This window comes from Triplophysa dalaica, chromosome 9 (assembly GCF_015846415.1).
Source record: "Triplophysa dalaica isolate WHDGS20190420 chromosome 9, ASM1584641v1, whole genome shotgun sequence".
In the NCBI taxonomy this organism is placed as follows: Eukaryota; Metazoa; Chordata; class Actinopteri; order Cypriniformes; family Nemacheilidae; genus Triplophysa; species Triplophysa dalaica.
The window spans coordinates 10,332,393-10,356,317 of record NC_079550.1 but is presented as its reverse complement, the minus strand read 5'-3'; the positions used below and the strand labels follow the sequence as shown (position 1 = coordinate 10,356,317).

Genomic DNA, 23,925 nt, shown 5'->3' with positions numbered 1-23,925 from the left:
GCCCGGTTTCATTGACACGGTTTAGCTTAAGCCAGGACTCTGCCTCTGTTTAATTCATATATTTATGTTGCTTTTATAAAAACGCTTTGGAAGAATGCATTACTGTGTGCATCAAGAGGCAAAACAATGTCACTGATATGTTAAGATATTTCTGGGCAAGTTGTTGCTATTCAGTTAAGACGGGTCTAAACATTCATTTTAGTCCGGGACTAGCTTTAACCCTCGTCTGTGAAACCAGGCCTAAGTGAGGTCACCATTTAAAACTGCTTATATCAAGAACATTTCCTCTGCAGTTTCAGTCAACACCATCAATGATACACATGACCTCATTTAACATGTCTCCAAATTTGTCAAAGTTGATTATAAATACAGTTCGGAGGATTCCTGTGCAGTTATAAATCTATTTGATTGATATTTAACCACAACCCGTGTTGTAATTTAAACTTTAAAGAAACTTATTTTCTCCCATTTTATATATTTTACAGACCATTTTCAAATAGCTTTATGAAACCCTAAACCAAATGTTAAAATAAAAAATGATCGTGCACCTATAAATTAATGGTCAATGCAGAACTAAAATAATTTTTTAAAAAGGAACAAAATCCATATTTGCTTTACACTGGTGATCACCAAAATTCTTATGCATTTCATACACCATAACCAAATGTTTAATATTATTCTAGACTAATTATTTTAGTTTTTCAAGACAATTTTTCTTGTTATAGGCCTTACACACTTTTGATGAGCCTGTCACACCTGCAAAATGCATACTTCAACCAAATCTACAACACACACCTCTCGATACACACAAATAACACAACATCCACTTTAAACTGCACTTATGCTTTACTAAAAACATGAATGATCAAATTGAACTGTACCAAAACAAAAGTCCAGTAAAGTTAGAATTACGGCACCAAAAAAAAAAATCAGGCATTTCGTCTTGCATATCCTTGAACCGTGCCATGTACCCACCCATATGTGGGACATATGCTGGTCCAGCTTTGGAGTGTGAATGTAATGGGACAAGTTTTCTGTAAAGGAACGTCAATTCAGCTTTTGATACAGTTGAACGCAGTGTGGTTACGTTTACAAGCTTGGGACGCTGTGCAGTTTTAGAGCATACAAAAGAAAATCCAGAAGCTTAGAAACAAGAAAAACAATCATTGTTATTAATAAAATTAATATATAATTATATATTAATACCTACAAGGCTGTTATTTCTTTATTTTTTGTTCAAGTTTGCAACATCAATTATTTAAAAAAAGTGGAAAGTCTCTCTCGCACAGGTAGCGTTTGAACAGAACTGGCTACACAACTGGGTCCTGGTACCCCTTAACACATGGAATGAACAGAAAACAAGTACACCGAATGAGAAAAAACGTGAGGGTACGTGTGACCTCTCTGTCCTCACTTTTGGACTTCAAAGAAAAAATGATATGTACTGCAATTGTCCTATTGACACCAGCCACTGGGATTTCATTACAGACCACCTTACTCCAAATTATTAGTGTTACCAACCCAAAAAATACAATACAGTACATCACATTTTACTTCACTTTGACTGCAAAAATATGGGAGTTTGAAAAAAAAAACGATTTTAGGAAGTCTACATTAAATAGAATTAGTTTCTGTCCCCTGTGGATCCCACAAAGAGGAGGGAAGTCCAACTGAACTTTCTTCTGCAGTCTCTCGCGTGATACCATCAATCCAGTTCCCTTCCCTGACAATTAAACATAAACTCAGCCCTGAAGATGCCTTAACACACCTTCACGAGACTAGACGGCGAGGTGGAGGATTAAACAGGTTAATCATTTTTCTTCTCCCCCTCTGATTTATCCGTGATAGCAGCGGTTGTGTCGTCGGCCACTGGCTGGTCCGAGCTGTCACTGGTCACTCCGCTGGTCCCGAACTCGTTGACACGGTTGGGATCCACTCTGTAAATCCAGCGCTGATACAGATAGACAAAGAACACCACATCTGGGGAGAAAATGGCATCATCTCAGAATACATACAGCAACATTTTATCCATTACAGACCGGATTGTAAATGGAGCCAAGAAGTAAGTTTTTTTTTTTATACTGACTACGTTATTGTAGAATGTAGTCTAACAAATCAAAAGTATGTAGTTTAATGGGGAAAAATCCACAAGCACGCACCATCTCTGAGACAACCTATTCTGTACATCATTGGCATCTTGATGACAAAGGCAAACAAGTCATCTATAAAGGTGTTCAGGGCCTTGTAGGTGAGCATCCTCCAGGGAAGGTGAGCTACTGACTTCATCTTGTAGTTTATGAAGAGCTGTGGCGTCATGGTGATGAAACCTTTAGGAAATATGACACAGGAACATGATCAGATTGGAAAATTTTAATACTAACATATAGAACAAATACAATTAAAGTTTAAGACTGGTTGGAAAATTATTTTTAGTGTTATTCTGAGCAAATAATGATTTTTTATGAATAATATGAATGGAATTTAGCGACATCTAGTCGTGAGGTGGTGAATTGCAACCAAAGGTTCAACACACCCCTCCTTTTCGAAGCACTACATTGGCTGACACGGGACTAAGATGTCAACACGTTTTCGCTCCTTTGCTAAAGGACATAATGTTTTTACTAAATGCTCTCTGTAGAGCAGTTTGTCCGTTTAGGGCTCCTGTAGAAACATCCTGATCCTGGTCCTTTTACACCACAGAAATGCATTTTAATATACATAACTGTTTTCAGTCAACAGATCCTCCAAAAAAATTACACACTGGACCTTTATGTGACAAAGATAAAGTTTGCAAATAGAAGTACGACAAAAATGTTTTGTATTACACAACACGCAAGCAGATCCAACCTTAATATGAAACAATATGCTGAACTCATATCAATGTGCTTACACACGTACTTCTGTAACTTGATTTTACACGACACAGTTCACTTTACAATACTGTGGAAAATCCTTCTGTCATGTAATGTGAAATTGGAGTTCCCCTGTTTGAGCATGTGAGCTATTTTGGTGCTGGCAAGGACTCAAAAGATTGCATTGCTAATAACCACAAGAACGCCTGTTTTTACAGCAGTTATAAACATGAAACAAAACTAAACTTACCGAAGGTTAACAAGAACCCGTAAAGCATACTGAGCACCCAAGAATACCAGCCTTTGTGCTCCACATACATTAAACTATAAACTGCATAACACCCAAAGAGAGGGTACAACAGCCAGGACAGGTACTTGAAGGCCATCTGGAAAAACAGACAACAGATGTCATTTAAAAGCACACAAGAGCAATTTCAATAACTTTATTAAACTAAATGTAACCGCAGATAAAAGTTTCCTTACATCATCATAGATTTTGGTTGATGACTTAACATACGTGGACTTGTCATTGAATACCAATCGTGGGAATATTCCAGCAATCTTGTTCTCTCTATCCAGCTGGGAAAGAAACAAACCAAAGTTAATATCATGATCCAAAACACTTAAAAGGGATAGTTCACCCACAAATAAAAGTGCTGTCATCAGTTACTCACCCTCGAGTTTTCAGAATTTTTATTCCTTCTGAAGAACACAGAGAAAGATATTTTGAAGAATGCTTATAACCAAACAGACCATTGACTACCATAGTAAGAAAAGTGACAATGGTAGTCAAAAGTGCCCCAGAACCTTTTGCATTCATACATTCTTCAAAATATATTTTCTTTTAAAAAAAGCACTTTTTCCTCCCATGGTGGCCAAAAACTGTATGGTTAAATGCATTCTTCCAAATATCCTGATCTTTATTTATACAGATTGGGAACAATCGGGGTGTGAGTAAATGACAGGATTTTCATTACTGGGTGAACTGTTCCTTTAAGTAAAATACTAGCCACTCACCTTGACATCCATGACTTTAGTGATCTTCCAGAAGTCGATGAGCAGGCCGATAAACACGCTGACCTGAACGACGAAGTTGGTCTCGTTGTCCAGTATGTAAAGCAGAACAATCAGTGACTGAAACACACCAAATATGATGGAGCGCACGGACAGCCCCTCCAGAGACTGACGGCTGTTCCAAAACTGGATATCTGGGGATGAAATGAGAGAATGAGGCAACAGCAGAACCATCACAAAACAAATTGCAAGTATGCATGTCTTCATTTACCGTTCTTGAAGGCTAAAAACTCAAAAATGCTATGCACAATGGAAACAACTATAGTCAGGCCCAGGAGATAAGGGTTGGTCTCGAGCAGAGCCACCTGTTGAGAGAAACCATATCATATAACATGAGAGATTTTTCCAATTCAAACATTATTCAAATATTACATATTGATAATATCTATCCCAATTCTCTAAACTTTTAAAAGTCAAGATGTTTCAGTGAATGCAAACCTTAACAGAGTCCTGGTCATCATCTGACTGCTCGTACGTGTCATCTCCCAGGAAATTCCAGGGGGATCGAGCGTTTTGAGCTGCATACAGCTGCCATCGCCACAGGGAGAGGGGGCAGTACATGATCCGGAGGGGCAGGTTCTGCAGGGTATCATTTATGGGGTAGTAGTCCTTCTGTAGGTTCCAGTAGTCGTTGAAGTAAACAATAGGGTAGTAGTCTCCACTCACCGCGTCAAACTTCACGTCTGGGAGAAGCACATAATGGTGATGTTTACAAATGGCTGAAATATACTACAAGACATTTAAAATCTGAACTTTTATTATTTTAAAATTAGACATCATACACTTGCAGACTTTTTGAAAGTTTCAGATAGAAACTGATCAAATCTCCAGACTGGCACAGACTTTCTGCAAAAGTCCAGACTGAAAATCTGGGCATAATCTGAACAAAAGTCTTGTAGTGTATTTTAGCCTTAAATAAGTTTCTGGGTAATTTTTTAGGAAATAGTCAGTAGGGTTAGAAACATACGTTGGTCAAGTGGAGGTGGAACAGACCCCTTCACCCAGGCTGTGTGGTCATCCACCATGTTGATGGTGAGGTTGGGATGCCAATGGGATATGATCTCCACAGGGCCGTGACTTTCCGCCCGCTAGGAACACACAAAAACCCAACACATCGAAATGTTATGTTTCTACAAAATAAGATGCTTATATTCTAAGCCCTAGTTTACACAATAATCGATTAATTGAATCCAGAATGAAAGTTTGTGTTTATATAATAAAAGTCTGTGTACTGTGCCTATATATTTTGTATTCGTTAACACATTCATGTATACATATTTAGTGTATTTATTTATATTTACCAATAATGAAATTGTATATAGATGTTTATTAATTTTACATAAATGTAATCATGTATACATATTTGGGAAATATTTCTGTGTATTTATTTATATCTACCAATAATGGAAATTGTATATAAATGTTTATTCATTTTAATATTTATTTTAAATATATGCATTTGTGTGTATCTTTATGAATAGAAAATTATTATGCACAGTACACAGACATGTATGCAAACACAAACTTTTATTCTGGATGCGACTAATCATTTGACAGCCCTATTTTAAACTAAATAAAATAGTCGGATCAAAACTCACCTTGATCATTTCTGGATCTGCCTCCGTCTCACCTGTCAACAGGTTCTTTGTCTTGAGGAACTTCCTCCTCTTGTACTTATTAAGCACTGTTGAAGAAATAAATGAAGAGTTTTATGTGGATTCACTGGTCTTGTATTATGAATCAACTGATCCAGCCACGTGTGTGTGACCCAAACCCAAAACTGTGTGTAAGGTTGGTCAAATAACAGAAAACAAACTCACTTCGAGTGGAATGTACAGTGGCCAGTCTGCGATACTGGCCCTTGCGTTTGGGGTCTGGGTGGAAGCCACTCTTGGTGAAGTAAACGTGGATGTATATGGAGCCGTTCTGCTTCACACTCTGTACATCACAATTAGATATACACACATGCACAATTATTTATGTAACTGCCTTTAAATCAATTAACTCTCTAACGCACACTAGGTAGCATTTACAAAACACTAGACAATACAGTTCTCAGTGTCTCCATTCTTTATCCTAAAAAAAGAAGACAGCATTCATATCTCACCTCAGAAAGGTCCAACTCTTTATATTGTTCATGACAGCCATCTCCTGAGTCCCCTGTGGTCCAGTCTCCATAAACCAGATCTTGTTGAAACCAGACCAACGCTTCTGTGTTGTTGAAATCTGTGAATATCTCATTCTCAGAGATATATACATAGAAATCCTGTAAACAGATAGGGAAAAGGGAAGAGTGCGGTTTTTAACTATTTTATCAAAAGTAGGTTGTAAAAACAGATATTTTAACGACACAAAAAACAATGGAATGAATCTTTATCGGTGAAAGCGGGCCTGAACGTTTCAGAAAGTTTATGTACTGCAGCCACTTAAGAATTTATTTGTAGTACTATTTTTCAAGTTTATTGAATTTCTGTGTTTTTAAAGTTCAATTGTTGTGTACTGATGTGATAATTTGGGGGAGAAATCATGATAATAAAAGTCAATTTAAATATATTAGAATTAAATAAATCAATATAGAATTGTTGCTAATGGCTTTCAAATACCATAAGAGTGTCCTTGGGAAAGAGGTTTCGGCTGGGCACACGTGGAGCTCCAGTGGGAGTGTTTGGATCTGGAGTTGATGTACCTCTGCGGAACCAACTGCTTATAGCCCAGATTATAAATATCCTGAGAAACAAATAAACATTAAGAGCACATTAACGTAAGACTTCAGTGATACGATGCAACACCATTTGCCTTATAACATCATTCATTTTAAAAATGTATGTATAAGTCATTAAATCAGTCTAGTTAAGTCCAACCTAATTATCCAATGAGTACATTTGGGGAAATATCACTGAAGATCATAAACCTCACTATAAATCTGATGGTTAACTTAATTCTGTTATTTTTCATAAGTTATAATGTTGTAATAAGTAAGCTCTGGTGAGAGAAAAAACCCTTGACATCAATTAAAGCCTGGAGAACAGCACTGAGATCAGTTACGCTCCCCTCATGGGAACATCTGCCAGGCATTACAACCCTCAGGGCTCAAATGTGGGTTGTCAAAATATCAGAAACCTCAGCAGTCAATAGCAGACAGTGAAAGTTCAGGATTCTTCATACCATCTACATTTTCCCTTACAGAAAATTTCTGATCACATGTGGAAAACATGAATTTCACAAGTGCACTGAATCCTGTGTATTTTCCCATGTTCAAACCTATGCAATCACATCTAAAACATGTTAAAAAAAACATGTCATCACATGCAGGTAACATATCCAATGGGTTTCATACCTTATCGGAAAACCAAAACGACATAAAACCTGGTTTATGTATGCATATATGACTAACCACAGACAGCGCACATGGTCGGACACTATTCAAATGACACAGGCTCACTACATGTAGGACTCACCTAAAGAGGACACCTTTGATCACCTGCCAGGCATTGGGCTGCTGTTGTGGCTGCTGTTGGGCGTCCGGACCTGTTGCATCTGTCTGAACTAACTGACCTGAGGCTGCCTCCCCATTACTGCTTACCTGCAAAGAAAGTTCAAAATGATGAACAAAATTACTCCAAAGAAATATCTGAAACTTTTACCGTAGGCTTTCTTGTTAGTCAACTGGTCAAGCATGGCACTTGCAAAGGCAAGGTCATAGGTTCAATTCCCAGGATTAATGTATAGCTTTTATGCGCTGGAAGCAGTTCTGGATTAAATTGTTATTGCCAAATGCAATAATGTAAATGTAATACGAACTAGATGCTTAAAGGGGTCATTTCTTGTAAAACAGACTTTTTCCATGTTTAAATGCTAAAATCAGGTCTGTAGTGCACCTGCCAACTCAGAAAACGTGAAAAAGACAAATCCTTAACTGACGCAAGTAGCCTTTTTTATTATAATATTTCCGCCTCGTGTTCTGAATGTGTTCACCCATTGCGCCACCGCCATTTTTGTTTTCACATGTGTGAAGTTCCAACATCTTGGCAAAAGTAGCAAAGCTTACGAACTGTTGTGTTGTTGGCTGCACAGAACAGTGTTCACAGTCTTACAGGAGACAAGAGAGCGATGGATTTATTTAGTTTTCAAAGGAAATCATCCAGACTGAACGAGGCAAAGCTGCAAATAAAGACATTGTAAGTACAGGTATTTTTTAACTAAGACCCCAGGGACCAGCAGCAACTTAAAAGTTGATAAAATGTCACCGCGAGATGTTTGTCCGTTCACTATTAGAAAGCAATATGTGTGGCTTGTAAACATGCGACGGGATTGTTCTTTGTAATTTAATTTTAATTTAGAGAAATAGCGATGCGTTTGTCTTGAGAATCTTCGCTTCAGAAAACTGTGTGATTGGTTTGTAAACACGCGACGCGGTTCTCTCTCCCAACAGGGACCGGAGGGGCTTCGCGAATGGCCCCGGGGGAAACAGGTGTGCATATCCAAAACAATGTGTTTGGTGTTCAAAGACGAGACCCTGTTTCTCTACTTATTGTTTTGTCGCTAGATGCACAGGCTCACACAGCACGTTTTCCGCTAAAAGGGGGGCGGAGACTAGCAGCTCTCGTGCATTTAAAGAGACACACACCAAAACAGCGCGTTTTTCCTCACATGCAAAAGTGGGCATGTAGCCCATGGTATATTAAAAGATCTGTGGTGTTTTTTTAGCTAAAACATACACACTCTGGGGACACCAGACTTATTTAACATCTAGTGATACCGTTCGAACAACCTCTCCTTTAAACAAAAAGATGTCAGGTTCAATCAAGGATTATAAGAAGCAGGTTTTAGATTTTAAAAGCTTGTTCTATGCTTATGCATTACTGAAGTTTAGGGGAAGTTTTGTATTATTCTTGTAGATTGTGTAAGTTACACCATTGATAACTTAACTAGCCAGCGAAAGACATCCAACCATAATTATTCTCCATCACTCGGAATAAGTAAACTACACATCCAAACAAGGAAAAAAAATATTTTCTCAATATCCTAAAGCAACTACCAATATGATCTTGTAGTCGATCTAAAAGCAATTTGCTTGGGACGACTAAATGAAGCACAATGCTGAATGAGGTAAATATTACAAAATACAAAAATACAGCGAAATCACCAAAGATGGCAAGTGGCTCATACAGCAGTCATATCTCAATGTTGTGGTCATGAAAATGGAAATCATGTAAATGCACACCTGCCTGCACCTATACATACTTGTTATTGTGCAGTAAACCTAACCTAAACTCTACCAATAATTTAGCACTTGGTATAAAACCCCATAACCCATGCCTAACACAGACCCTAAACTTAATCCTACTGACTGGCCCATAAAACATGTCTAAGAGGCTGTCTCCACTGAGGTGCTTTTAGGCGGCTGAAAACGCCCACTGCAGGCCAGCGTTCTGCCCCACAATGAGCATTTTTCAACTCTGGGCACCCGGTCAAAGGCTGGCATTGAGCGTGTGAAAAACCCCCCAGCTGCTCGCATTTAAAAAAACACGCCGTTCCAAAAAAAATAAGCCGTACGCCAGGAGGAACGCCTTGGTGGACACAGCCCCCAACTCTGAATCATGTTCACAATATGTGTACTTTTTATGCCTTTCTGCTAGACATGTTATTGAAACAAACAAAAGACACCAGGCCAGTTTTCTACATTACATGGAAATGTAAAGGGGTCATATGACATGATTAAAACGAATATTATCGTTTGTTTTAGATGTAATGCAATGTGTATACATGATTTAAGGTACAATAACGCTGTATTTTCCACATACCGTGCATGTTTGTATCTCCTTTTTGCCCTGCCTCTCTGAAACGCACAGATTTTTTTCTCTGAAAAGCGAGGTGTGCTATGATTGCCCAGTTAACCAGTGCGTAATGATTGGTCGAATACGGCAAGCTTGTGACCGAAATGTAACACCTCTTACCATATTTGGAACATCAGGTTCCAAACCAATAGTACTGACAGGTACGCCCACTTACTTGCGTATACATTTGGGCGGTCTTAGTCAAATCATACCATGAAATTACGTAGATTTGTGGGGGTGTAGTTACACGAGACGTTTCAGGCAGGTCCGTGTGAGCATTCGCTTTTACATAGAATGCATCTTTTGTTTCCGACACTTTAATTTTAGCAATTTCACATGTCTAATTCATGCATGCGCAACTTATAACACACCAAAGACACTGAAAAACACGTATTAGCGCCATATGACCCCTTTAAAAAGCTTGAGAAGTCAAAGTGGACTCTTGTTTACATTAGGCAGCCCACCTTATGTTTTGAGAAAAGGTGAACATGCGCAACCTCTGATTCATAACCTCTCTTATGACCTCTATAAGCGGTGTAATGATTGACCAGAGTTATTCATTCATAAAAGCAGAGCTAACCTTGCTATAAAGGCTCATAATTCCAGCAGGACAACATGATTTACCACTAATGAAAGCTGTAGTTCAGGTCCAAAAACACACTAAACTAGGAGATAAGATCCCCACGTTCGCTTAAAAATGCTTGTAGGCTATTGGCTGGGATTAGGCTCTGTATGAAGCTTCAAAAGTGCACATAACCCTTAAACCAATTAGCTGACAGCACACGCGCTGGTCTAATCGTAACAAATCGTATTCCTCAAAACACAAGTCACATGCCGTCATTTCTACATACACTCACGTCATCTTATTAATGGACAGGGAGGAACAACACTCAACCGTCTTCAAACTGCTTTGACATGTGATGTTAACAGCAGCTAGTTAGCTAAAATGCTAACGCGAATCACATAAACTATAGATATAAATATATGTACGTCCATAAATAACACGGACTGCTTCTCTGAATCTAGCAAGCTGCCTATCAAGCGATCGTTTCATAGCATCGATAGGGGCTCGATCGTGACGATGCCCAAAAATGCTGTTCAGATAGCCAGCAAAGTGGAATATGAAATATAACATAAGTGAGCACTAAATTGACCAAACTGGTTGTCCTTGTTATGTGCTGTGAAAACGAAGCGTCCCGGTTAAAAGAAATCACACGATACGAACCGACAGACCCTTCGTGACTCAGGCAACATTTCTCCCCCACTGCATGCTGAATTAAAGGGGTCGCTGATTCAGACCGGCAATCTGGGTTTTCTCTTTAAAACGTACACGAAGTATTAGTTCACTCGCTTGTTTGGATAAATTATGCTATGGTCGATCGTTGGAACGTTTATCTGATGGGTAGACTTCATAATTTCGACTATTCTTACCTCTCCGTTGCTTACGGAGAGCTCCTGTGTTGCTTGGGTCTCCTGCGCCGCCATCTTACCTCTCTCTATCGCACACTGTAATGTGGTGGTATGCAATCTGCGATATCGCGAGATTTCCTGTCTGACCAATATGTCTGAGATTACCGTCTCACTGAACGCGACGTTTCAGTGTGATCACATATCGTACTTTACATTTATTTGTCTCACGAAGTAACGATGTAATTGTTATAGACAGGCTTTAAAAAATAACATATACAATCTTAATTATGTCTTTATAATGACTTTATTAGCTTTTATATCTGGTTTTGATAGAATATCTACTATTTTGTGGCCTATATTGCGCTGTCCTCCTCAACACAAATGTCATGCAATGAGTGTACTGTTCTACTTGTAAATATAAATGCAAATATTAAACACTGCAGAGCACTAAACTAGTGTTGTAGTGTTGTACAACCACTAGATGTCGCCAGACTATAAAACAGTGAGTTACAGATTACATTCTCCTGATTAATTTGGGGTTTTTTAATTGTTGTTTGTAAAGAAATAAAAAAATAGCAGAAAGTATTTTATGGATACATTGAAACACTGGACGCTTTACTTTTTCACAAAATCATGCTGTAAAACATTTGTCATATACTGAATATATACATCTACATTTTTTGTTATTTAAACTTTCCCAGGGCAATTTGGGCAATGCAGTGATTTGAATACCACAGATGGATAGAGAGTTTGCTAAAAGAAAGGTAAGATGAACTGTGAAAACAATAAATATGATAAATATATATTCGGTTATCTATTCAAAGCACAAGCAGCTATTATGAAATTCCAATCCAGCCTCAAATAAATCTATGATGAATTTAGAAAAGCGAAAATAAGTAAATAAATACAGAAAATAATTTTCTATAAATGTAAAAATTAATGAAAAATAGATATTTCAATTTATTTGTATTATTTATTTATTTAAATATGTATTTATTTATACATTTTTATATATATTTTATGTGTGTATGTTAATATGTATTTCCGCATTTTTACAGTTCATATTTATTTGTTTTCACATTTATGTATTTATTTATTTATACATGTCTGTTTCTATATGGTACTGAGTGGGTGTAACTTGCTTCAAAGATAGCCGTCAAGCACAGAGTGCTGCTGTAGGCCACAGGGGTCACAATAATATATAACAATAATTGTGCATTACAGAATTTACTATAGCAGCATACTATATCCTAAAGTAACATTTACATTTGCAGTTATTATCCAAATAATATTTGTTTTATCCAAAGTGACTTACAAATTATGTAAACAATAGAAGCACTATAATATATACTGTAGTGCACTATAGTATTTACTATTTGGATTTATGTGACCACCGTTCTACTACAAACACCATGGTTAACTGTAGCAACACCATGGTTAAATTACTTTAAAATGATGAACAGGTGCCTGAATAGCCCTGATAATGCTTACACCATAGTATTTACTATAGTAAAGTGTGATAAAATTCCCAGATACTACAGTGTTTCATTGTGAAAATAAACCATGGTTTTACTTTCAATTAAAACAAATAAAATGGCCAATAGTTAAGCCATTGTAACCACAATGTAACCATGGTGTTGCTAGAGTAACCAGAGTTAACCATGGTATTTGTAGTGGAACTGTGGTCATACAAATCTGCCGAAAAACATGTTTTCTACACTTTCACTATGATTAAATCATGTTTTATTTCCTTAAAGGGATAGTTCGGCAAATTTGAGTTTTTGACAGAACTATTCCTTTAAATCCTACTGTAGTAAATACTAGTCCACTACAGTATATATTACTATAGTAGAATGCTGCGGTTTACTACAGTAATGTACTATATTATTGTTTCATCTGGTAACACTCATCTCTTGCATGTCATTTTGTCAAAGCCCAAGATGTTATTGTGGCCTTAGAGTTTGCCTGTGACCTACAGCAGCTCTCTGTTCTCGACTGCTATTTCAGACACGCCCCCTCATTACCATATGGACACAAAAATGTACATAAATAAATGTAGAAATAAATAAATGTGGAAATGTATAAATGTTGAAATATAAATATATATATATATATATATATATACAGGTTTGAATAAAATAAAAAATAAGTCTAAACATCTATTTTTCATTCATTTTTATATTTTTATCAAATTAATTTCTGTGTTCATTTTCTTATTTTCGCTTTTTTACATTTCTTCAAGGATTTATATTTGTAGTTATTTCTTTTAATTTTGGCAGGATTGGAATTCCATCGGCAGCATAGTCTATACAATTTTTTTTTAGGATGATCGTTTTTAGGTTTTATGTATTTTAATTACTAAAAATTACAATTTAATTAATTGTATATATAAGAGGCTTCCAATCCCGATGCTGATAATATTTTATCTTAACAACAATCACAGAGATAGATGCAATGAATTGCAAGATAAGAAAAAAGACACATCATATTAAGTAGCACAATGTACTCTAAAATTGTCACTTTTCTTTTGCAGAACACTGCAACTTGTGTTGCAGCAAGCCAGTATTGCAGCAGTATGAGGTGAAATCTTAATAACGCTACCAAATTGTCAGATCTTTTGGTGTCAGTATTCACTGTATTAATTTTAACATTATTGTTGTGCTTACTGTGTTGTGTGCTGAAAGAAGTGAGGATTAGGATCACTTAGCATAGCCAGACTGAAATGACTCCACACTACCATTCTCCCGAATCATTCAAACAAAACTCTGACTCTGCTATCTGATATAATTTGCATCGCAGGGAAATTTAGACTAAAGTATCCTATACACCCAGATAGGCACCGGTAGGCTATACAATATTAAAATTGCTAACCCCATGCCATCCAGAGCAACCTCCAAAACCCAGGAATATTTTTATAGCGGTGTCAACCTTTTGGACCTCTTATATTAGTGATCTAATTTTCACAAACTCTGAATATTTTCATTTTAAAAACTCTTTGTTAATTTTAATAATTAGTCATCATGTTGGTCACACTGGATGTGATTGATAGGATAGCATCTTGCAGTTGATGGAGATTTGTGGGATGCACGAAGCTCCCGTTCCACCACATCCCAGAGATGCTCTATTGGGTTGAGATCTGACTGTGGGGGCCATTTTAGTACAGTGAACTCATCGTCATGTTCAAGAAACCAATTTGAAATGATTCGAGCTTTGTGACATGGTGCATTATCCTGCTGGAAGTAGCCATCAGAGGATGGGTACATGGTGGTCATAAAGGGATGGACATGGTCACCAACAATGCTCAGGTAGGCCGTGGCATTTAAACGATGCCCAATTGGCACTAAGGTGCCTAAAGCCGCCAAGAAAACATCCCCCACACCATTACACCACCACCATATGTGCATTAATAAGAAATTGAACAGGAGTTCCTAATAATCCTTTAGGTGATTGTATGTCAACATAACAGTTTTTTAGGGCGGGGTCTAATGAGTATCCTCCAGTGACTTTAACCGATGGGAGGAGCTTGTGTTAGTTTAATCCTCGTCTCGCTATGAGCGTTTGCTGATATGTATAGTATATCGCGCGAGACGGCGTCGTGACGTTTGCTTATAGATCTGGGAATGTGCGCGCGGCCGTACACAGCAGTGGGAATATTCTTGGGCGGTGGACGCAGAAAATGACCTTTTGTGATAACGTTTTTGAGGGCTTGGAATTCCTGTGGTCATCATAAAGCCACAGTCTCTTTAAACAAACTGTTTATTCTGTTTTAAGAAATAAACGTCGGCCGCGTGCTTTGGATTTTCCCACAGGAATGGATCGCGTCAAGAGTTCAATACAGCAAGTCCCGAACCCGATTCCCAAAGTCTTGACCCGCCGCGCTGGCGGTGCCAACAGTATGGAAGTTGAAAAGGAAAACTTCGAGCGTAGTCAGGTAAGACATTGGAGTCAAAGGCACGTTTTAATGCAAGAACAAGCTCTTTGATCGCAAACTCGTTCATTCACAGCAACAGAACGATGAACAAACAAACTGCGTAACGTTATATCAATAGAGTAGTTGCAAAGAAACAACTGTTGTTATTTTCCTGAACACAGTGAATAAGACATGTGCACGCATGAAAACATCAGTTTTGTTGTTGTAAAAATATGAGGTTATTTGAAGTGTAAGTTCTCTGCTTTCTTATTAAAATAAATCAAAGTTGACTCTCTAGCGCTTGTTTGTTTGTCAAAGTCAATTGCACGAAGCCTCACTAACGCTTGTCTCAGTTGTCTGGAGAAACCAAAAATGAATGTTTATTTGCATGACCATTAAAAACTGTAATTTAGGGCATTTTAAATGTGGCCTCAGATTTGTAAACATTTGATCATGAACTTGTTAGACATCTTTATCTGTCAGTCAATTCAACTTCTAATCATTTATGTTGAGAGCAAAGTTCAGCTTTGGTTCTCAGTGAGGTTAAACTTCATTAAGTATTAAATTACATGGAATTCATTCCAATAATATACTTAATATATTTAAAATATACTTTTCATGATATGACGTGAGGTCTACCTCATCAATATGTTGTATGAACAGATCCTTTCTGAATGAGTTTTCAATCTGATGTCCACATATTGAGCAGGTGTATAAAAGCTTTTAGAGATTTATAGACGCTACTGTAAATCCAATACGCTTGATGGTCATGAGTTCTGATATAGCCATAAGAGTAATATAGATCTACGTATTTGAGAGAAATGTAGATTGTGTTAAATGCACCTTATTTACACACAAGCAGTTCAATGGTTTTTATTTTCCGCAAGTGGTTGTACAGTGTTTACGCTTTGAATAATGCAGTGCTTGAGAAAGTGTGTTGTGAAGTATGGAGAATGCGTTCTCATTGTTCATGCACTCTTCTCACTTCTCTGGGGGTCTCCCCTCCCCATCCAGAGACAGCGATCGAGAAAAGTAGGTCACACGAATGAAGCTGCAGTCTGCTGCCCCACTGCTGGGTTTCAAATACTATATAATACATCACAACTGACCGGTTCTTTCCTTCCTTCTAGTTGTAGATTTCACTGCATCAATGTAAAATTTTGGCGGGTTTTGGCATAGTAACTCTTCCCACGGTATGCAGCATCACGTTTGACTCAAGCGCTCATAATTCTACTGTTTACAACTAGGCCAGTGACATGGATTAGCAGGACGCATGCGCCTTTGAACCATTTTAGGACCTGTCACTGGAGCGGTCTCTAAATATGAGTTTGTGCTTCATGCTTTTAGATTTTAATTTAATAGTGTTATTTTTATTTGAAACGTCTGAGGTGTTTCTCCCAAAATTGCTTAAATGGGAAATATAAATGGAAACAACTGAGACTGTTGTTATTGTATAAAGATTATGGAGCTGTAAATTAAAATAAATGTAAGATAAAAAGTAGATTTGGGTACATTTAATGAGGAATGTTCATATAGTTCATATAAAGGCATCTTAAATAATATTGACTTTTTATTGCAAACTTAGCAAATCAGTCGCTTGTATCATGAAACGAGAGGAACAAACGCTGAGTTGCAGAGTAAGTTTTGGGTTGACCAAACCAGGCAAACCCAACCTGGTTTAGATCAGGGTCAGCTGAAGCACAACGCTCGGTATAAACTTTCTCTGTCAACTCAGGTTTGATTCAGAGTTTGTGAGGCGCGTGCACCTGAAAGTGCGACACGTGCGGCAAACAGCCAATCGCATGGAACATGGAAAGCCTCATCAGTTTGATTGACTTCTCGCGAGTATCATCTGTTGAAGATATCATAATGAAAAAATGTCCTGAATTGAAACACATTAACAATTCTGAAATAAACACTGCTACAGTGCAGTGAAAGTTTGAGAAGGCTGCTATATCAATACAGAATCAACTGAATTTAAATGATTAATATAGGTTTACAATAAGATCAAATGATGATATGTATGCTTCATTACTTTAAAATTAATTTTAATATTAATATTAATTATCAACTCGTATAATAATTATATGAATGTGTTTTGATTTATAATCAATAAATATAAATATACAGTACAAATAAACACTTGGTAGCAAAATATTTTCCCTTATCACTTTTTTAAATTTGGAGCGAGAGATATACCAAACTTTTCTCAGAGCCAGAATAAAACGGCAAGCTAGCGGTGTAGCCTAAATTACCATGGCGATTAAACCAGCTTAAAACCTATCCACCTTCTTGAGCCCAAAAACTCAAGAGTATGCAAATATACAAAACTTACAAAAACCAAAACCAGCTTCGTGATACAGGCCACAAACTCAGCTAGTGACACTGTTGAGCTTTCTTCTGAGACATTAGTGGATTTTATTCTCAGGAGACTTGAGCAAATGTTTTGAGACAATTTTATTTATATAGCGCTTTTCACAATATTGCATGGTTTCAAAGCAGCTCTACAGGAAGAAAACAAAAAGAAAAGAAAAACACAAAAAAGGTTGAATTCAGTACAGTCCATACATTGTATAGAAAGAGTAAGACCATTTTGATAAAGCAATGATAATGGAGTGTTAACTTTCATTAAAAGTTACTGAGTAAATGTATTTGATTAGTGAGGAGACCTTATTATTACTGAATTCTTAAATTTATAGTTGTTTGAAGCTGTTTTAGTCTGATTTTGTTAAGACTGCTTTTGCGACCGATATCAAACAATAAAGGATTGTTTTGGTCAGAGATAATAGTAGACGCATAATAAGTAAGCGCAGCTACAACTTCAAACTGCCATCATAAAAAAAAAATATTAAGTATTGTAAATAATTATACTTATTTTTTATTAATACTTCATTTAATCTCATTGATGTCTTAAAGTAATTTAGAATTTCTTAAATTAGATTTTCTCATTATAAAATCTAAAATTTTCATTAACTGAATTATTTCAGAAATGAACATACACGTATTAACACTGAAAAAGAATCAGGTCTCTGAGGGAAACGCTATTGTAAGCAGTGCTAATCAGCTAGCATGCCTAGAGGAAGTCTGATCCCATAATATCCCGTCTCTTTTCTGCCCTTGGAACGCTATGTTTAGATTAATGTGTCTTTTGTGGTATGAGTTCAGCCTGTTTTAAATGAGAGGATGTTAGTGTGGTTCTCTGTAATGACATGAGCACGGTTTGCCTTGTGGCTGGATGATGGAAGACTAGCATTTACTTACCATAGGTTTCATGTGAAGGAATTCTATGTAGTTAATCTTTGTTTAGGTCAAAGTCTATAGCAAAGGCGCATACGGCCAGCATCAGAATCAACAGGGATGAAATGACAGGATAAGGAACCTACAAATCAGTCAAGAGTCATATAAAGCCAATATGAAAATAGCTAAAATACTTTTCTAGGCACATATAATACATTAGCTTTCAGGTTTGATTGAATTCCCATATGGAATGTCCGCTTTTCAAAATTCCAATCCCGGTTAGATAATCATGTCCTGTCCTACATTTTTCTTCAGTATTGTGTTTTTTGTTCTGAAATGCGTCACAGAGTTTTTCCCAACGTGCATTGTTTCAAATCAGTTACGTTTGTGATCCTTCCTGTGTTGGTTATGTTGAGGAATTCTGGGGAGGAGGGCCTGTGTTTTTCCAGGATTTACCAACACATAGCCAACACAAGCCTCCCTATAACCTCCTCATCAGTATTTGACTTTTTACACTGCTTTATAAGCTTGATTTACATCCGTGATACACTTTTCGTGGTCAGATTTGAGTGTGCTCTTTAATCTGGAGTGGGGAGGTATTTTTTGTGTCATAGACTGCAGTAGGGCATTTATGAAAAGTCCTGAGACAGCAGAATGTGCAAGGTCTAGCCTCTGGCCTTGGCTCTCTTGCTGTGGATTAAAAATCCTGTGCAGGTTTGGCTGGCAGCCAGATGTCTGTGCCATGAAGCGTGTTAAAATCACATACCAGACCATTAATGCAACCAGTTGCAGAAATAAAGTATAAATGAATAACAAATTACACAACCATGGACATTACTGTAGTCAATATTGCTGTAGTTATTCTCAGCTCAAAAATATTTTATTTTATTCCCAACACTCATCACAAATGTTAGAACTAACTCTTTTTTTTGGAGGGAGGGCTGTATGTGTATTAGTAAAGGTCAATGGACGCAGGCTCTTGACATGATGTCATATACAGTGATCTTTGATACATTGTGCTCGGAATGACCGTATGTAACTTTGCCACGTCTTTTCTTATCTTAAATGGGCTATAAAGATATTTGTCGTTTACAGTAGTGTTGCATGCTTTCCCAAACCCAAAATATTTTCAGGCTTATGGTCAGTTAGACATGGATGTCTGTTCACTGATTCAGTGACAATGTCAGTACACAACCGGCATAGTGTCACACTTGGCATGTTTGACCAATAAAGCACAGCAGTGTAAACCGTCCCGATGGGCCTACCACACGGTACCAGGAAGTGGATGCTAGTAAAGAGCATGCTTTGTTTTGAGAAGATGCTCCGTTTTAGCCATTTTGACACATTTTGAACAATTAACACATTTTCAGTGGAAAACGTTGATATCATGTCCAGCTTAACTAATCTTGTTTTTTTTTTTTTTAATTAATTGCACCTTGAACGTAAACTGTTTTATGTTTGTTTTTACAACAGACAGTAAAATAAGAAATGAAATGAGATTTATTTACATTGAATTAAGCTTAAATACACAAGTTGTGTTGGCCATCATTTGTTTAGCCATCATGTGTAATATCCACATTTTAAAAATGATAGCTGTTTCTAGCAACGTACGATTACAGAATAAAACTTATTTGTAAAACTTTTTACCCCATTCTGACTAATGCCTTCAATAATGATAATTTTACCATAAAAAACTGAAAACAAATGTTTGCAGTAAAAACGCATGTACAAACACAAGACAAATTTCAACTTGTTTCACACCAGAGGCTCATCGTTTTTGCTAAGCTCTGACTATTTGAGTATAGCTCAGTGGTAAGAGCATTGGTTGTGGGTTCGATTCCAGGGAATTGCAAATACCTATGTAAAATGTATAGGATAAAGAAATGTAAGTCGCTTTGGATAAAAGCGTCTGCCAAATGCCTAAATGTAAATGTATTTACTTGATGTCATACTGAAGACACATCTCGTAGTCTCGAGGCTATATTTAAACCTAACACTGTCTTTAATTAAACCTCACTGTATGTCAGTTCTTCTTTTACACAAGTTGAATGCTGCACATACTAAATTTAAAAGCAGCCAAAGGAGGGCGCCATTCGCTCAAGTAACGTCTTGCGAACGTGACTGAATGCATTAAAATGTAAACAAAGATATAAACACGATGCTTTATAGTTTAACATTATGCATGATCAGTATTTTCTCTGTTTAATAAAATTGTCCTTGTAAAGTGTAAATCTTGTATAGTTGAGATAAATAATCAGTTTTACATATTGTATGCTTTATCAAGAAACTTGCTTTAGGAAAAGCGAGATTAATTCATAATGCATATCTGCCGCGATGTTTACCGTTTGCTGGATGCTATTACGTCATGGCTTCTTGTGTGTTATTACATCACATGAACTTCTGTTTTTTAGTGATGCGAGATTTTTGAAGGATGTGTTGTGTGGACGCGCTCCTCATTTCCTTTTAAGTCGACACAAGTAACATGAATAAAACTCCTCACCGTGAGCTTCAGTAACCCGTTAATCGCGCACACTCTTCTGGGATGGGAATGCCACCCCTCTTCCTAGGTTGGGAATATGCTTTTCTAGATCGTTCTTTTCCACGACTAGGAATCGAGCGATGAAAGTCTAGCCATCTGCCAATCGGCTCCTGGGCGGCGAGGACGAGGGGGAAAGAGCACGGCACGGGAAGAATGAGAAAGAGGGACGCATCGGTATCAAACCGGGACACATGTTGAGTTAACGGACCGTTCCGCCTGCCTCCGCCTGCCTGATCGGACTCGTCTCCCTTTCCCTGCTTTTAACTCCACACAGGGGACGGATTCACCCAAGCTTCCATATATCCCCGCTGAACTATGGATTCAAATAAAATGGTAGGTGATCGACGAAATGGGAATGTTAGCCAACGCTGATCGACGTGTTTTGGGGGGTGGGGAGGGGTTCGCGATGGTTGTTCGCGGGGTTAAATTGTATCGAGAATAATATTGCGCGTTACATTGTTGCGTTGAAGTAACAGTCCCGCAGAGTTGCAATGCAGAATGACGCGAGTGAGGAAACGCTGCGAAATAGTTAGCGCATTAGCCAGCTTTACGTCGGCCGGGCTCATCAAGAATTTCCCAAAACATTCCCAACGAAGAATGAGCGGCTTTTCATGGCGAGTGGGCGAATATAAGCATGCTTTGTCGGTGCGAAATGCATGCAAACAGTGTTGGTGCGTTTAAAGTGCACAAGTGATTTCAGAGCGTGTGGTCAACAAGAACACACGACTGTATTGATGTCTTCATTGTGCAACTAATGCAAACTTTATAGGTGCTTTGGGGACTGTAAAAGCTGTGCTGTTGCCTTTATATTTAGTCTGCTCGTGAAAGCGTTGGCTGTTGGTCTTTGTTTGGATAGTTACATTTGTTTGATAACCTTCTGTTTACTCGCAATGCATCCTTAGGAAAATGTATGTGGGAATATTATGTTATAGTAAAAGTGTAGTATGTGACTGCACACGTGTTATATGTGTATCAGTATAGTTTTACTACAAATAACATTAACATTAAAGCATTTGGCAGACGCTTTTATCCAAAGCGACTTACATTGCTTTATCCTATACATTTATTATTTGCAATCCCCTGGGATTGAACCCACAACCTTGCGTTGTAACCAACAAACTAAACCATGGAAAATAAAGCGAGTGATGGTTGTTTTCAGTCAGAATTGTTTGAATTGGAAACACGGTTACACAATCATTCTTTGATGAACGGTACCATTACCGGAAGAGATTTTTTTGTGACTTTTTATTTCAGTCTTGTCTTATTGTACAGTTGTAAAGCATGTGCAATACGATCAGCCGGGCTTCTCTTGTGTTCTCACCCTACCACCGTCACCCACACCGGGGGCATCTTGGTTCTGACAGGCATTCATAAAACATGTGGCCTTGACTGTTGAATTTTGACCGTATCAGTCTTTGGATCCAGTGTTGATCCTGAGACAGGCCCAAAGACAGTACCGGCTGTTTTATTTTGCTTTTAGTTTTGACTTTGCTGCACCCCCTCTGCTTTGACTTCTGACCAGCTATCACATTCTGCGAATGATATCTGTTCGTTCTCAAATCCCTCATGTCATGCTCCGCCTGAGCGTGGTATGAAAACATGTCTCTGCTTGAGTGGGGTCCTGGGATGCCCACCGGAGCTGTGTGTGTTTGTGCAAGCTAGGAGGCTAAAGCTTTGTGAAACGTCGATAATTGATGTAATTTCCACTGAAGCACTTTTTGGATTTGAGCAGTGCCTTCTGGGTTTACTAAGAGGGTTTGATGTAGGCTCAGAAATCTGCTTGTTAAACTCACCACCACATGCTTGCTTTCTATTGTGTTTCTGTCATTGCACTCAAGTCGCTGTTGCTAACAAAAGGGCCTCAAAGCAACGCTTATCAGGTTCTGTAGAAACCAGACCATCTCTTACCTTATGTATCGCAGAGATGATGCATTATGTTCTTGATGAATGTAATGGACATTAACAGGCAAGAACATTTTTTTTCTCAATTCATCGGCAACTGGTATTTCGCTAGGACACATCCAGAATAAAAGCTTGTGTTTACACATGCCTGTGCTCTCTGCGTATTAAGTTTGTATTTATAAACACATACACATAGGCTACATGTATATATTTAAGGAAACAATATAAAAATGAATAAATGTTTAAATTGTATGTAAATAGGAATATGTGCATGTATGTGTACGTGAATTAGTTTATAAATACAAAATGAATATGCACAGTCATCAGACATTATGTAAACACAAACTTATATTCTGTATATGATTATGCGTTGAACAGCTTTATGACAAATATTGACTGCAGCCATATTTTATTTGAAATGTGTTTTGCTAAATAAGCTTAAAATAGGAATAGTTTTCTCACACAATAAATTTTCTTCAGAATACATTTTTGTGTGATAAACATCATATTGAAATTACAAATTCCTTGAACTCTCTCAATTTATTTTGGGTCAGATAGACTGTGAGTGAAATAATATAAAATCTTGTTTTTGTATAAAATAAAGTATTGTAAACATGCATCAACTACTTGTTTACAAATGAGCGAAATATGCAACAGCACCTGAATAGAGCTCCATTGTGTCTTAACTAGGTGTTGACTGAGTGTTCCCTGTGGAGGTAAGTTTGAGTCACGAATGAACAAATTACAACATTTTCTTGAAAGGGAAAAATAAATAAAAAAATCGTAACGCAGTACACAGTTGCCTTTCAGTGAGACGACCTTTAAAATGGGTGGAGTGGTAGCTGAGACGGTGCTTAACTGAAAAAACACAACGCTAATGGCTAATTGCACCCCGCTCAATCTAAATGCCAAGAAAGGAGAAGTTTGTGTGGTGCGTTCTTTTTATGGTTGTTTGTATTAGAGTTCAGGCCTAATGTGATTTAAATAGAGGGCTACTTCAGGAAGTGCAGAGGTATTTTTATCTCTTTCAACTTTACACCCATACCACAGACTAAGCTAAAAGAGAAGCCAGAGGCCGATACCTCATTCATTGCCCACTGTTAGCAATGCGTCTGAAAGCACATGTTCCGACTATTTTGGAGTGGCAGCTTTTCTCCAGAACTA

The 23,925-nt window shown here is 37.5% G+C and overlaps 2 protein-coding genes across 3 annotated transcripts in view; one reads left to right on the top strand and one right to left on the bottom strand.

Moving 5' to 3' along the window:
* Positions 1–822: 822 nt before the first annotated feature.
* clptm1 (CLPTM1 regulator of GABA type A receptor forward trafficking) lies at positions 823–11,297 on the bottom strand. Its single transcript, XM_056756391.1, has 14 exons — positions 11,195–11,297; positions 7,385–7,509; positions 6,530–6,653; positions 6,034–6,192; positions 5,747–5,864; positions 5,525–5,610; positions 4,894–5,014; positions 4,365–4,609; positions 4,138–4,231; positions 3,870–4,060; positions 3,336–3,431; positions 3,103–3,238; positions 2,160–2,327; positions 823–1,980 (listed from the first exon to the last, which is right to left on the bottom strand). The coding sequence occupies exons 1-14, from the start codon at positions 11,246–11,248 to the stop codon at positions 1,808–1,810; spliced, it is 1,890 nt and encodes a 629-aa protein (XP_056612369.1). The 5' UTR covers positions 11,249–11,297; the 3' UTR covers positions 823–1,807.
* Positions 11,298–14,724: 3,427 nt separating this feature from the next.
* The window catches only part of hip1 (huntingtin interacting protein 1), a 30,098-nt gene continuing 20,897 nt past the window's right edge, over positions 14,725–23,925 (top strand). The window contains exon 1 of one of the 2 annotated variants that reach the window (XM_056756811.1): positions 14,725–15,104. In XM_056756811.1, the coding sequence (XP_056612789.1) occupies positions 14,985–15,104 (120 nt within the window). In that variant the 5' untranslated portion in view covers positions 14,725–14,984. Of the gene's footprint in view, positions 15,105–20,738; positions 21,193–23,925 lie in introns of those variants that run through there. The other variant, XM_056756812.1, reaches the window with a different exon arrangement.